Source organism: Ovis aries, chromosome 20, assembly GCF_016772045.2.
Source record: "Ovis aries strain OAR_USU_Benz2616 breed Rambouillet chromosome 20, ARS-UI_Ramb_v3.0, whole genome shotgun sequence".
NCBI classification, from domain to species: Eukaryota; Metazoa; Chordata; class Mammalia; order Artiodactyla; family Bovidae; genus Ovis; species Ovis aries.
In genome coordinates, this window is record NC_056073.1 from 32,082,631 (window position 1) to 32,095,814 (window position 13,184).

At 41.9% G+C, this 13,184-nt stretch overlaps 1 protein-coding gene across 1 annotated transcript; it reads right to left on the minus strand.

Annotated features, from left to right (window-relative positions):
• Nucleotides 1–196: 196 nt before the first annotated feature.
• Nucleotides 197–13,118, minus strand: LOC114109597 (acyl-coenzyme A thioesterase 13-like). The gene is made up of 3 exons (XM_027958615.3): nucleotides 12,857–13,118; nucleotides 4,177–4,361; nucleotides 197–1,614 (listed from the first exon to the last, which is right to left on the minus strand). Exons 1-3 carry the CDS (start codon nucleotides 12,941–12,943, stop codon nucleotides 1,443–1,445), a joined length of 444 nt encoding a protein of 147 aa, XP_027814416.1. The 5' UTR covers nucleotides 12,944–13,118; the 3' UTR covers nucleotides 197–1,442.
• Between the last annotated feature and the right edge of the window lie 66 nt (nucleotides 13,119–13,184).

A 13,184-nucleotide genomic window follows, 5' to 3' on the forward strand; every position in this document is an offset into this window, starting at 1 on the left:
CCCCTGAAGTTAATATCCAGGAACACACTGCTCGTGTGCTCTTTATTGATGTCCACGTTCATTGGTGAAGGTGGTGTCCTATTTCCCCATTTTATGGTTACTATTTTATATTTATTCTACATGTGCCAGCATTCTGTCAACAAGGAAGAGCTCTCCTGTCTCAGCCATTTATTGTTACCTAAACGGTATGCACTCATTTCTTTTCAGTGACATACTGTTTATTTGTAATTGGAAAAGAATTGCTTTACAATAGTGTGGGTTCTGCCATACATTGGCACGAATCACCCATAGGTATACATGTCTCCTCCCTCATGCACTTACACCTCCCACCCCTCTGTTATTACAGAGCACTGGGTTTGAGCTCTCTGTGTCATACACTGCTATGTAATTTTCACGCCTTGTTTTATTGAGCACTTCCTGACTTTCAAATACAAGATAGGTTCGTCTTGTTATTTCCCTACCCCACCCCCCAGCTCTGAAATCAGCTCTTTCTCCAAGGATACCAAGTTACTTTTCATAGGCAATACTAGATCTGGGTTTCCTATGTGCTCACTGCTATTATCAAGTCTGCTTCTGCCCTTCAGCAAACAGGGCTATATGTATTCTGATGTGTGTTCTAATATAACCAAATAATCATCAACCTTTAACTATTAACTGTTTCCAGCTTCCAAAGGAAATTACTCCCTTTCTTTATGATCATCAGTTGTGAAATGTTAGAACTAAGACCCTGATGCAGAAACCAATTATAAATATGCAGAAACCAAACCACAGTTGACAGAAATTTGAGAAATTGACTAAAACAATTTGTGAAGTTGGGTCTTTCTAATACCAAGCATTAGGAGGTTGAAGATCTGCATGGCTTTATCCTAGGTACTAGAAAAGGGAATTCTGTACTCCACTACCACCACTATAAAATATACTAATGCTGAGGTGGGCTATTTATCACTAATCTGCTTTGCCTTAAACTTTACTGAGAACTGCTCACTCTTTTTTAGTGTGGCCTGTGGTTCATCTGCTTTGAAGTTCCATAATCTTGGAATTGGGTTTTTAAAAAACATGTAGCATTTTAGAGCTGAGAAGGACCTACAATTTAAGGATTAATCATTAATTTGACCTTTAGCTTAATCATTGATTTGACCTTTAGCTCGATACTAGGTTTTAGTTTTGAGGTACTCTTACCTCAAATGGTCCTGTGAGCTTTGCTTTACCTGTTTTCAAAACACTCTGAGCTAAGAGTGTTTTCATCCAAGTATCACGTATGATTATAGACTAAAACTTAACTCGAAATCAAAGAATATAGACAACCCCCCGTCGTGTATTCCACTTGATCTCTGGCATCTTCCCCAAAGACTATTTCTTGGCTACTTCTAGTTGTGGTATTTTGAAAATTACATTTGTCCAAGTCAGGTTTACTCTGGACACTCATTGTTGGGCGGCTTCACTTAGCCTTCAGATGGTCTGTTTCCCATGTGTTTGGTATGTCTGCCTTGTGCTATTAATTTTCCCGTGGCCTTGTTAGTCAGATCCACAGAAGCAAATGAAATTGATCTTCCTTCCTTCAAAACATGTGCTGTAATCAGTATGTCTTCTCCCATTTTAGCAGGTGATATGTACCTTGAAAGGAAATATTTAAATTTAGTTAACAATGGTTTTTAAAAGAAAGTTGAGTGCATCTCATAACAGCCTTCTTATGTTATTTTTTTTTTCGATAGTTCAAGAATAATATCAGTAAACTTTCTGTCCTTTCTAATTTGAATGGCAGGTCCTGACCCAAGTTCTCTCTCACTGATTCCTTACATGCACACAAGTTTGTTTTCCCATAAATACAGGGGTTTTCAACTGCTCCCCAGCCCTGCAGCCAAGATTCCCCCAAGCTTTCATTTAATTTGCTTAACTTCCAATGTGAGGTAATACTTGCTGTTTTGTTATCAATATGCACAGGTTACTCAGCTCTAAAATGATTTTAAAACAACTAATGGCAACCCACTCCAGTACTCTTGCCTGGAAAATCCCATGGATGGAGGAGCCTGGTAGGCTGCAGTCCATGGGGTCGCTAAGAGTTTGACTCGACTGAGCGACTTCACTTTGACTTTTTACGTTCATGCACTGGAGAAGGAAATGGCAACCCACTCCAGTGTTCTTGCCTAGAGAATCCCAGGGATGGGGGAGCCTGGTGGGCTGCCATCTATGGGGTCGCACAGTTGGACACCTCTGAAGTGACTTAGCAGCAGCAGTAGCAGCATAAGGAATTAATATAAGGCCCTCTTGGATCTCAGGCAGCTCTTGATTGCGGCCAAAACTTCGGCTACACAGACTTTAAAGGTCAAAATTATGTTTGGCTTATTAAAGGTGCTTTATGGTTCTAATAGCAGTATCTTGGAAGATCATGAAGTGCCGTGCTAGGTTGGAAGATCTCTGCTCCTAACAGTCTTGAGGCAAAGCAGGGTCATCAGGCCGTCTTAACCCTCATCACATGGAATAAGGGAAGAACTGAGTATTTGCTTCAATGCCGTAGCAGTTCTTTTTGTTCATTTTAATCTCAAAAGACCCTTTGCATTTTAGTCTTGTGATTTGCTTACTGTATGCTCATTTCTATAGTAAAGACAGACTAAATGTTAAGTTAGCCTAAGGAAAGATTTAGATTGAAACCTGATGACTCACATCATTTACGCAGCAGCAGCAGCATGTCAAAAAACATTGGCTTTCCCACCCTAACTTCTGCCTCCCCTTCCAACAAAAATGATATCTTCTGTAGCTTAGGTGGAATAATTGATGGTCTTTTCCAACACCACATTTCAAAAGCATCAGTTCTTCCAGTGCTCAGCTTGCTTTATGGTCCAGCTCTCATCCATACATGACTACTGGAAAAAACATAGCTCTGACTCGATGGACCTTTGTTGGCAAAGTGATGTCTCTGCTTTTTAGTATGCTGTCTAGGTTGGTCGTAGCTTTTCTTCCAAGGAGCAAGCATCTTTTAATTTTGTGGCTGCAGTCACCATCTGCAGTGATTTTGGAGCCCAAGAAAATAAAGCCTGTCACTGTTTCCATTGTTTCTCCATCTATTTGCCATGCAGTGATGGGACTGGATGCAATGATTTTAGTTTTTTGAATGCTGAGTGTCAAGCCAGCTTTTTCACTCCACTTTCACTTTCATCAAGAGGCCCTTTAGTAGTTCTTCGCTTTCTGCCATAAGGGTGGTGGTATCTGCATATTTGAGGTTACTGATATTCCCTGCAATCTGATTCCAGTTTGAGCTTCATCCAGTCCAACATTTCACATGATGTACTCTGCATATATGTTAAATAAACAGGGTGACAATAGACAGCCTTGACGTGCATCTTTCCTGATTTGAAACCAGTCTGTTGCTCTATGTCCAGTTCTAACTGTTGCTTTCGACCTGCATGAAGATTTCTCAGGAGACAAGTGAGGTGTTCTGGTATTCCCATCTCTTGAAGAATTTTCCATAGTTCATTGTGAACCACACAGTCAAAGGCTTTGGTGTAGTCAATACAGCAGAAATAGATGTTTTTCTGGAATTCTCTAGCTTTTTCTATGAACCAGTGGATGTTGGCAGTTTGATCTCTGGTTCCTCTGCCTTTTCTAAATACAGCTTGAACATCTGGAAGTTCTCAGTCCAAGTATTGTTGAAGCCTGGGCTTGGAGAATTTTGAGCATTACTTTACCAGCGTGTGAGATGAGTGCAATTGTGTGGTAGTTTGAGCATTCTTTGGCATTGCCTTTCTTTGGGATCGGGATGAAAACTGACTTTTACCAGTCCTGTGACCACTGCTGACTTTCCTGATTTACTGGCATATTGAGTGCAGCACTTTCACAGCATCGTCTTTTAGGATTTGAAATAGCTCAGCTGGAATTTCATCACCTCCACTATCTTTGTTCATAGTGATGCTTCCTAATGTTCACGTGACTTCCCTTTATCACTGAGTATATATTCCTGATTATATTATTATTACTAATATATACTGTACTTAGAAATCCCTTTAGTTCCAGATTCTAAAACCATGCAATGTTTTTAAGGCAAATCTGTAGCTGCACTTGGGGATGACCAGATAAGGGAAACTCATGCTCTATTTCTGTTATAAATGTGTGTAGTCTCAGTTGTTTGAAATGAGTTATCACACTGAAAAAAGTTATTTGGGGTGCAGTTTGCATACGTACGTTATGTTCATATCAATACTGACTCCGGGCATACCCCTTTCTGTGCACAGCAGAGCAAGCGTTGATATGACGTCCACTAAGGTGGCTGTCATGCCGCCATGGAGAGTGCCCAATTGATTGGTATGCTGCTCTTCTACTTTCATTTCACAAATCACTTTCCCAGGGGCAGCAGAAACAAGAGTCACCTAAGTGTTAAAAAAGAAAAAAAGAGAATTTTGAATATTTGGTGGTATTAGAAAAGCACAAACAGCTCTACCAAGAACTGTCATTGGATTAAACCAAGCCACCCCCAAAAGTTGATTCGGAAACTGAAAATCAAGCTACTAGTCTCTCTCGATAGAAATGAACTCTGGAGTAAATTGTTTTGAAATAAGAAAGGAATAGGGAAAAATAGGAGTAGCTTTCTTAATCTCCACTCTTCTGCAGAAATCAAACTTTCCATCTGAGCTTTGGAGCTCTATGTACAGCAACCTGGCATCTCTTAATGTCTTCTCAGAAATTTTGCACTAACAAAGTCAGGTGGTCCTTGTGATCTGTTACTCCATTGTAGATTTAGGTTAAAGCGTCTGCCTCCAATGCCGGAGACCCGAGTTCTATCCTTGGGTCAGGAAGATCCCCTGAAGGAGGAAATGGCAATCCACTCCAGTATTCTTGTCTGGAGAATTCCATGGATGCAAAAGCCCAGTACGTTACAGTCCATGGGGTCACAAAGAGTCGGACACAACGGGGCAACTATATCTTACTAGTTACTGCACAAAGTAATTTTTAGAATGACTTCATAATGAATGGTTTAAAACAATTTTTAAAATAGGCTGGAAGAAATTCAATATATTATGAGAACAAGCTTATACCACAAACCTATTTTAGTATAAAAACAGTTTAATAGAATCCAGCAAAGTTAAATTGCTGCTTTTAAGGTCCTGCCCCATTTATAGTATCATAATGAAAAAATTACATGAAAGATAAAATGAGGAACAATGAAATTAAAATGTTATATCAAACATGTTTATAAAGGAAACAAAAATAACAGAAATGTGTTTCTTATAGCCTATTTAATTTACTATTTAAATTGACATTTAGAAGTCGGAACTGAACTGTGAACGGAACGTGTTGCATGCAGTGCAGTAATTCTTGCTGTCACTAGAGGTTTTCAGACAGAACATGGATGACTGTGAGGTGTCTGCTGTATTTCGGGGAGGGAGGGGTGTCTCATGCATTAAACGATTCGATTTTAGATAACTACCATTTATTGAGCACTTTCGTAAGTCAGGCACTGTGCCAGTCTTTCCATGCACTATGTAATAAGGGAGAGATGGTTTCCATTTTGTAGTAATTTAAATTCAGACTGGTTTACTCTCAAGATCACCAAGAATATGACAGAATTGAGATTCAGGTCTAAGTCTATCCTTCTCCCAGTCTCCCTTGTCGCTAACCGTAGAATCTCTAGATATATACAGCGGCTTTTATACTTCCACCAGGAAGGCATTTTGGAACTTCACAAACTAACGTGTTTGCTGTTGTTTATCCCCTAGAAGGCCCTGATATAAAACAGAAACAGAACCATAAAATACAAACCATTCTAAATAATATGTCATGTTTTGCTTAACAGGTAAGTCAATGGAAAAGTGAATGTTAGAATGGGATCATTATCATTCAAGAAATGATCTAGCCATCAGATGTCCTCATAAACTAATGCACGCCAAGGAGACCCAAGAGAAAAACTCACCTTACTAGGGCATTTACTAGACTGGGAAGCACTGCAGTCTAAAGATGAACAAGATCCAATCTCTGCTCTTAAGGGGTTTCCAGTCTACAGGAACAATACACGCACAGTGCAGTTCAGTGAATGACTGCCGACAGGATAAATACAGGTTGCTGGAAGTAAGGATCTTACTCATCCAAGTACGTTTTCAGGGAAGAGACATTAGGAAAGGCATCCTGTGAAACTATTTGCAGATTGAAGGATGGACAGAATTTAGCCAGGTAAAGACAGTTTGAAAAAGCTAGGCAGTTCAGGAAAGCCTCAGAGTCACCAAAGGTGGGTGCGTGTGTGCGTGTGCATTTTGTCACATCTGACTTTTTGCAACCCTACAGATCGTAGCCTGCTAGGCTCCTCTGTCCACGGGATTTTCCAGGCAAGCATGCTGGAGTGGGTTGCCATTTCCTTCTCCAAGTCACCAAAGGTAGTTTCGTGTCATTTCAAGGTACAGTGTATTTAATAGAGGTCAGCTGTTAGTGTTCCATTTGATTAACTATGGCTGGGATGACAAAAAGTAAAGAAATGTCAAGTTGACTTTCTACTGAAGAATACTGATTTTAATACTGATCTTCGGCCCCATCCTGGTGGTGCAGATGGTTAAGAATCTGCCTGCCCAGAGGAACCAGATAACAAACTGCCAACATTCCCTGGCTCATGGAGAAAGCAAAAGAATTCCAGAAAAAACATATACTTCTGTTTCACTGACTACACTAGAGCCTTTGATTGTGTGAATGACAATAAACTGTGGGAAATTCTTAAAGAGATGGGAATACCAGACCACCTCATTTGTGTCCTGAGAAACCTGTATGCAGGTCAGGCAGCAACAGTTAGAACTGGACATGGAACAACAGACTGATTCAAAATTGGAAAAGGAGTACCACAAGGTTGTATATTGTCAAGTTTGTACCTTGTGACTCCTTCACCTTTTGTCCACCAGCCACTCCTGCCTCTGGCAATCACCAACTGTTCTCTGTATCTCTGAGCTCCGTTTGTCTTTTATTTTTCTTAGTTCCACATAAAGTGAGATCATATGGAAAATAAAAAAGAATCTGCCTGCAATGCAGGAGATCCTGGTTTGATCTCTGGGTTGGGAAGATCCTCTGGAGAAGGAAATGGCAACCCACTCCAGTATTCTTTCCTGGAGAATTCCATGGACAGAGGAGCCTGGCAGGCCACAAGTCCATGGGGTTGCCAAGAGTTGGACATGACTGAGCGACTAAACCCACCCACCCAACTTGAAAGGCCAAAGGGTATACTAAGATACAAAATTGGCTGAAAGTGCATACTGGAATAGAAATACTCTTGCACTAGTCACTCTGATATGGCAGAGAAATACTTTTATGTGTTACCAATTCTTTTTTTTTTTTCCGACCCTGCTGCACAGCTTGTGAGATCCTAGTTCCAACCTGGGACTGAACCCAAGTCCTCAGGAGTGAAAAACTGGACCATCAGGGAATCCCTAGTGTTGCCAGTTCTTGTCTCCCTAAGTAGAATAAGTAAACCAATGGAAGATAACAATGAAGACTGATTCTTCTTTTGAATCAGAAGACTGATTTGCTACCCAACTTCCCAGAACTAAGAAACATATCTTGTGGGGGAAGAAACCAATGGAAAACTACCTGTTGACAAATGTGGCTGAGAAGAGGACACTCTTTAAACAAAAAAAAAAGATTTTGGTTTCAGGCAAGATACAGGCTGTAGGGAGCACACGTATTTATTTGGTTATTAACTGTGGCTAACTTTGTGTTAGAGACCATGCTCAGAAATGTATATGCATGTCTTACAGGCCCTGAGACACCATCTCAGTCCTCACAAATCTTTCAAGTAGACAGTGTTTTTGTCTCCATTAGACTCAGGTCCACTAAGTAAATCTGCCTCCCTTGAGTGAAGTCGCTCAATGGTGTCTGACTCTTTGCGACCCCATGGACTGTAGCCTATCAGGCACCTCCGTCCATGGGATTTTCCAGGCAAGAGTGCTGGAGTGGATTCCCATTTCCTTCTCTAGGGGATCTTCCTGACCCAGGAACCCGCATTGCAGGCAGATGCTTTACCATCTGAGCCACCAGGGAAGCTTGAAAAGAACACTGAAAGATAAAGGTAAAAATGGAGGCAGTGAGAGACTACTTTTTGGGGCTCCAAAATCACAGCAGATGGTCACTGCAGCCATGAAATTAACAGATACTTGCTCCTTGGAAGAAAGCTATGACCAACCTAGACAGCATTTTAAAAAGCAGAGACATTACTTTGCCAACACAGGTCCATCTAGTCAAGGCTATGGTTTTTCCAGTGGTCATGTATGGATGTGAGAGTTGGACTATAAAGAAAGCTTGAGTGCCGAAGAATTGATGCTTTTGAACTGTGGTGCTGGAGAAGACTGTTGAGAGTCCCTTGGACTGCAAGGAAATCCAACCAGTCAATCCTAAAGAAAGTCACTCCTGAATATTCATTGGAAGGACTGATGCTGAAGCTGAAACGCCAATTCTTTGGCCACCTGATGCGAAGAACTGACTCATCTGAAAAGACCCTGATGGTGGGAAATATTGAAGGCAGGAGGAGAAGGGGATGACAGGATGAGATGGATGAGATGGTTGGATGGCATCTCCGACCCAATGGACATGAGTTTGAGTGAACTGTGGGAGTTGGTGATGGACAGGGAGGCCTGGTGTGCTGCAGTCCATGGGGTCACAAAGAGTCGGATATGACCCAGCGACTAAACTGACTGAGGAACCAGTAGAGACTGTCAGAGAAGACCAAACGCAAAAGGTTAACAAACGGGTGCCGAGGGAGGCAAACAAAGCACTAGGGAACAGCTCAGAAGAGTTGAAATATTCCCTGAAGATTTAACCCGCTGAAGTACCATTCCACTCATGTTCACTGGCAGGGTGGGGATGGTGATGAGAGATGTGCTAAGCAGGGTTATAAGCAATATTTTTCCCCAAAGGCTGGTAAATGGCAGATTTTATAGAATCATTCAGGAATGCCTACAAAGGTAGATGCTATGAAAGTCTATAGTCACAATAATCTTGTTGGCAAGGTTTCTCTCTATTACAGCTCCTCTGCTGCTTTCAACCTGGAAAAGGGGCTAATAGACTGAGGACTGAGGTGATGTCTCTTCCCTTCTCCAGATCTTCTCTCAAGAGGGAAAGCACAAACTTGGAGAGAATTTCTGCAGCTAATTGAGTATGTAGAACTGGAATAGAGTCCTTCTCAGGAAGGAGTGATGCCCTGCACGAATGTAAATATGATGAGCCCATTATGATAAAATCACAAATCAAACAGCAACAAAGAAGTCTAATCTGTTCCCTGAGAAACAGTATTCCAGGTATACCTGTAGGCATATCACATTGATAAACTTTAATATCACTGTCCTTTTGTGGTAGAGCAAAAGCCTCAAAGTTTTTCTACTAAGGTCTATTCTTACTTTCCTAACCATTTCTATTGTCTTCAAAGGCTACTTACTGTTCTCAACCCTGTATGTCCTGTGGGTTCAGTCTTAAATCCTTAATGCTTCTCTCTAGTCTGTGCTGTTCCTCTTGAGACAGCTCACTCACCTACACTTTACCTCTCATTTCCACAAGGATGACTTGATACAATTTAACCTGGCTTCTGAACTGCCTGCCCTTATTTCTTGGTGTGTTGGATTTCACCTGGTTATTTCCAGATCTCACCTGAGACTCCTGAAGTATATACTTTCACATGTGTTATTATGGTGGTGAGAGTTCCATTGGCAAGTAACTTAAACATGATAAGGTGAAACATGTTTCTTTACTGCAGAACTAGTTGAAAGCTTTTGGAGAAGGCAATGGCACCCCACTCCAGTACTCTTGCCTGGAAAATCCCATGGATGGAGGAGCCTGGTGGGCTGCAGTCCATGAGGACCCTAAGAGTCGGACACGACTGAGTGACTTCACTTTCACGTTTCACTTTCATGCACTGCAGAAGGAAATGGCAACCCACTCCAGTGTTCTTGCCTGGAGAATCCCAGGGAAGGGGGAGCCTGGTGGGCTGCCGTCTCTGGGGTGGCACAGAGTCGGACATGACTGAAGCGACTTAGCAGCAGCAGCAGTTGAAAGCTTTAATATATAGAAGGGATACAATGGCTTCATTCATACGAGGTACATAGAGTAGTCAAATTCAGAGACACAGACTATAGATAGTGGTTGGCAAGGCTGGGGAAAAAAGGGAATGAGAAGTTACTGCCTAAATGGTAGAGTTCCAGGTCTGCAAGATGGAAAGTGTTCTGGAGATGGATGGTGGTGATGGTTGTACAACTACATGAATGCAAGAATTACTACTGAATTGAACACTTTAATATGGTTAAGATGGTGAACTTTATGTTGTGTGTGTGTGCGCTCAGTCGTGTCCGGCTCTTTGTGACCCCAAAGACTAGCCAGCCGGCTCCTCTGTCCACGGGGGTTCTCCAGGGAAGGATACTGGAGTGGGTTGCCACACTCTCCTCCAGGGGATCTTCCCAACTCAGGGATCGAACCCAGGTCTCCTGCATTGCAGGCAGATTCTTTACTGTCTGAGCCACCAGGGAAGCCCCATGTGGTAACGTGTATTATACCACAATTCTAAAAACGGGGATACATCCGTGCTTTCTGAAATTATTTGGAGGACTTTTTTTCCCCCTCAGGGCACATCTGATGGGACTGTTCCTTGGAACCCACTTTTTTCCTCTCCTCGATGATAAACTCCTGGAGGGTGAGGAACTGTGACGGGTAGAGTGGTGTGTGTGTGTGTGTGTATGTGCACACTCTCAGTCGTGTCTGACTCTTTGAGACGCCATAAAATGTAGCCTGTCAGGCTCCTCTTGTCCATGGAATTTTCTAGGCAAGAATACTGGAGTGGGTTGCCATTTCCTCCTCCAGCGGATCTTCCCAACTGAGGAACTGAACCTGCATCTCCTGCACTGGCAGGTGGATAGTTTACCACTGTGCCACCTGGGAAGTCGATGGGTATTTCTTTATAATCTCATAGTACTTAGTTTGTTGACTGATTTAAAAGTGATCTTATAGCAAGATCAGGACTTTGAGTGTTAGTCTTTCTGTATCAGTGTTTTATAAAAGATAGGTTTTGTGGGTGTTTATAAACACTGATAAAACAGAGGTTTTTTTTTTTTAAAGAGGACAGGCTAAAATGAAGTGCAATGTATGATCTCATACATTGACTTAACATCTATACCAGAACTAATTTTCAAGTTGCTTTATTCAACAGATCATTTGTAGAGGGACAAAAAATCACCATCATTTATCAGATTCTATATGCTATCTCCAAACGTCTGTCCCAAAAACAAAATCCTCTTTGGAATATTATCAGCCAAATTTTCCAGTGGTTTTGTACTTGATTCATTGACTTTGTAGGAGTGGGTAATGGGGCAGACTTGACAATAGCTCTGTACATCTCACTTGCTTCTTTCACCCAGAAACATTATTCCTTCTAGTCTTTACAAAAGCAGTGGGGTAAGAGGACAAGTGTGTCTGAGAGACCATGTACATCTTTTACTCCAGTTTAACAGTAATCTTGCATTTTAAAATCCTGTACTTAAAAGAGCATTTCTTGCCTTGAAGAATCTCTGGTGTCATATTTAAATCATGAAAAGGACAAGTTTTTGACGTAAAGTGATTTTATCAGTCAAGATCCCGTAAGGCACAAAAACTACACTTCTTTCATTAAGAAAGAGACTTTAAAGAATTATTAACCAGAGATTTAGAGAAAGAAATCATATGATTTGAACAGCCAAGTCTAAGTCCAGTGCAAAGACATGGTTTATATGTATATAGAATAAGAGTAGCAATTTATCTAGTTTTGACCTAGGTCAAAGTGAATGATTAAGAGCACGGTTTTAAGTCAAGTTTTCAAAATCTCAGCGCTTTTGACATTTGGTCTGGGCCATTCTCTGCTGTGGGGACAGGGGGAGGGAATCTGTGCACTGGGGATGTTTGGCAGCATCCCTCCACTGTGCTCAATCACCCCCGATTGAGAACCGCTGGTCTAGATCACATTACCTTAATACTCACAGTAAAAGAAACCATGTTCATGACTAGATTTACATATCACTATGCATAAACCTATAGAGCCTGAGCAAATCCGGCCACAGGAAACAACTGCAAAATCCGTTTTTGATCAAATAAACACACAGAGGACCTACCATGAGACCAACCTGTGCAGGTAATAGGATAGTCACCTGTCAGTCGTGAGCACTTGAAACACAGCTAGTATGAGCTGAGATGTGCTCTAAGTGTACAGTTCACACGAGATTTCAGAGTACAGAAAGTTAGCCCTCTTTGTATTGACTACATGTTAAAATATTTATGTTAAACTATTTTCTAAAATTAATTTAACATTTCTTTTTAATTATACAATGTTGTGATTATAAAATTATTATTATAAAACACCTCCTTCCAAAGAGGGTCGTGAGGCCCTAAAGGGGGAACTTTCCCCCACTTACCACTCCTCCCAGTTTACTTTATAAATCCCAGCAGGAAAAACGAAGATTTTATCAGCAACAAGCTAAGAAACCTCCGCAACTCAACCAATGAGACATCACCACAAACCCGACTCTCCTCTCCTCCAAGGAACTTGTTCAAAACAGCCCCTCTCAACTGTCTCCTATTCTCTCTATAGAAGAACAGCTGAGGACTTGCCCATGGTTAGCCTCAGTTTGCGAGTCCCAACGTGTAACTCCTCTGCCATTCCTGAGATAAACCCATTTTGCTGACTTATAAAACCGACAGATTAACGTAGGCACACCTACCACATAACTCTACTCCATCAAAGCAGTAATCATTACTACTAAGGTGAATTTAGGGACTCAATCCAAAAGAATCTAGCCAGAGACTACGTATACAGCGTTTACCCACGAACCAAGAAGCGCGCTTTCTTTCCCTTCGTGAGAAACCGCGCCTTCGCCTCTAATACCTTTTCCAGGTTTCTATCGAAATTTTTGAATTTGCCTGAGTGCGTTATAGACTCCAGCAGAGTCTTTGCCTTCTTCATCCAGATCATCGTGGACCGTTTGCCGGCTTCCAGGCCCCACTGAAGACTGAGTCTTGGAAGAGCAAGGGAGCCCCGAAGTTCGCAAAAGAACAAGGTCAACAGCCTTCTGGACCCGAAGAGCGTTCCGCGTCCGCCGTCGAGAGCCCCCGCCACAACTGTCCCGCACACCGGCAGCGGGCGCACTGACGTCTACCACCTCGTCACGGAAGTTCCAGCCGCGTTGTGACAGCGCACGCATGCGCCGTTTGGC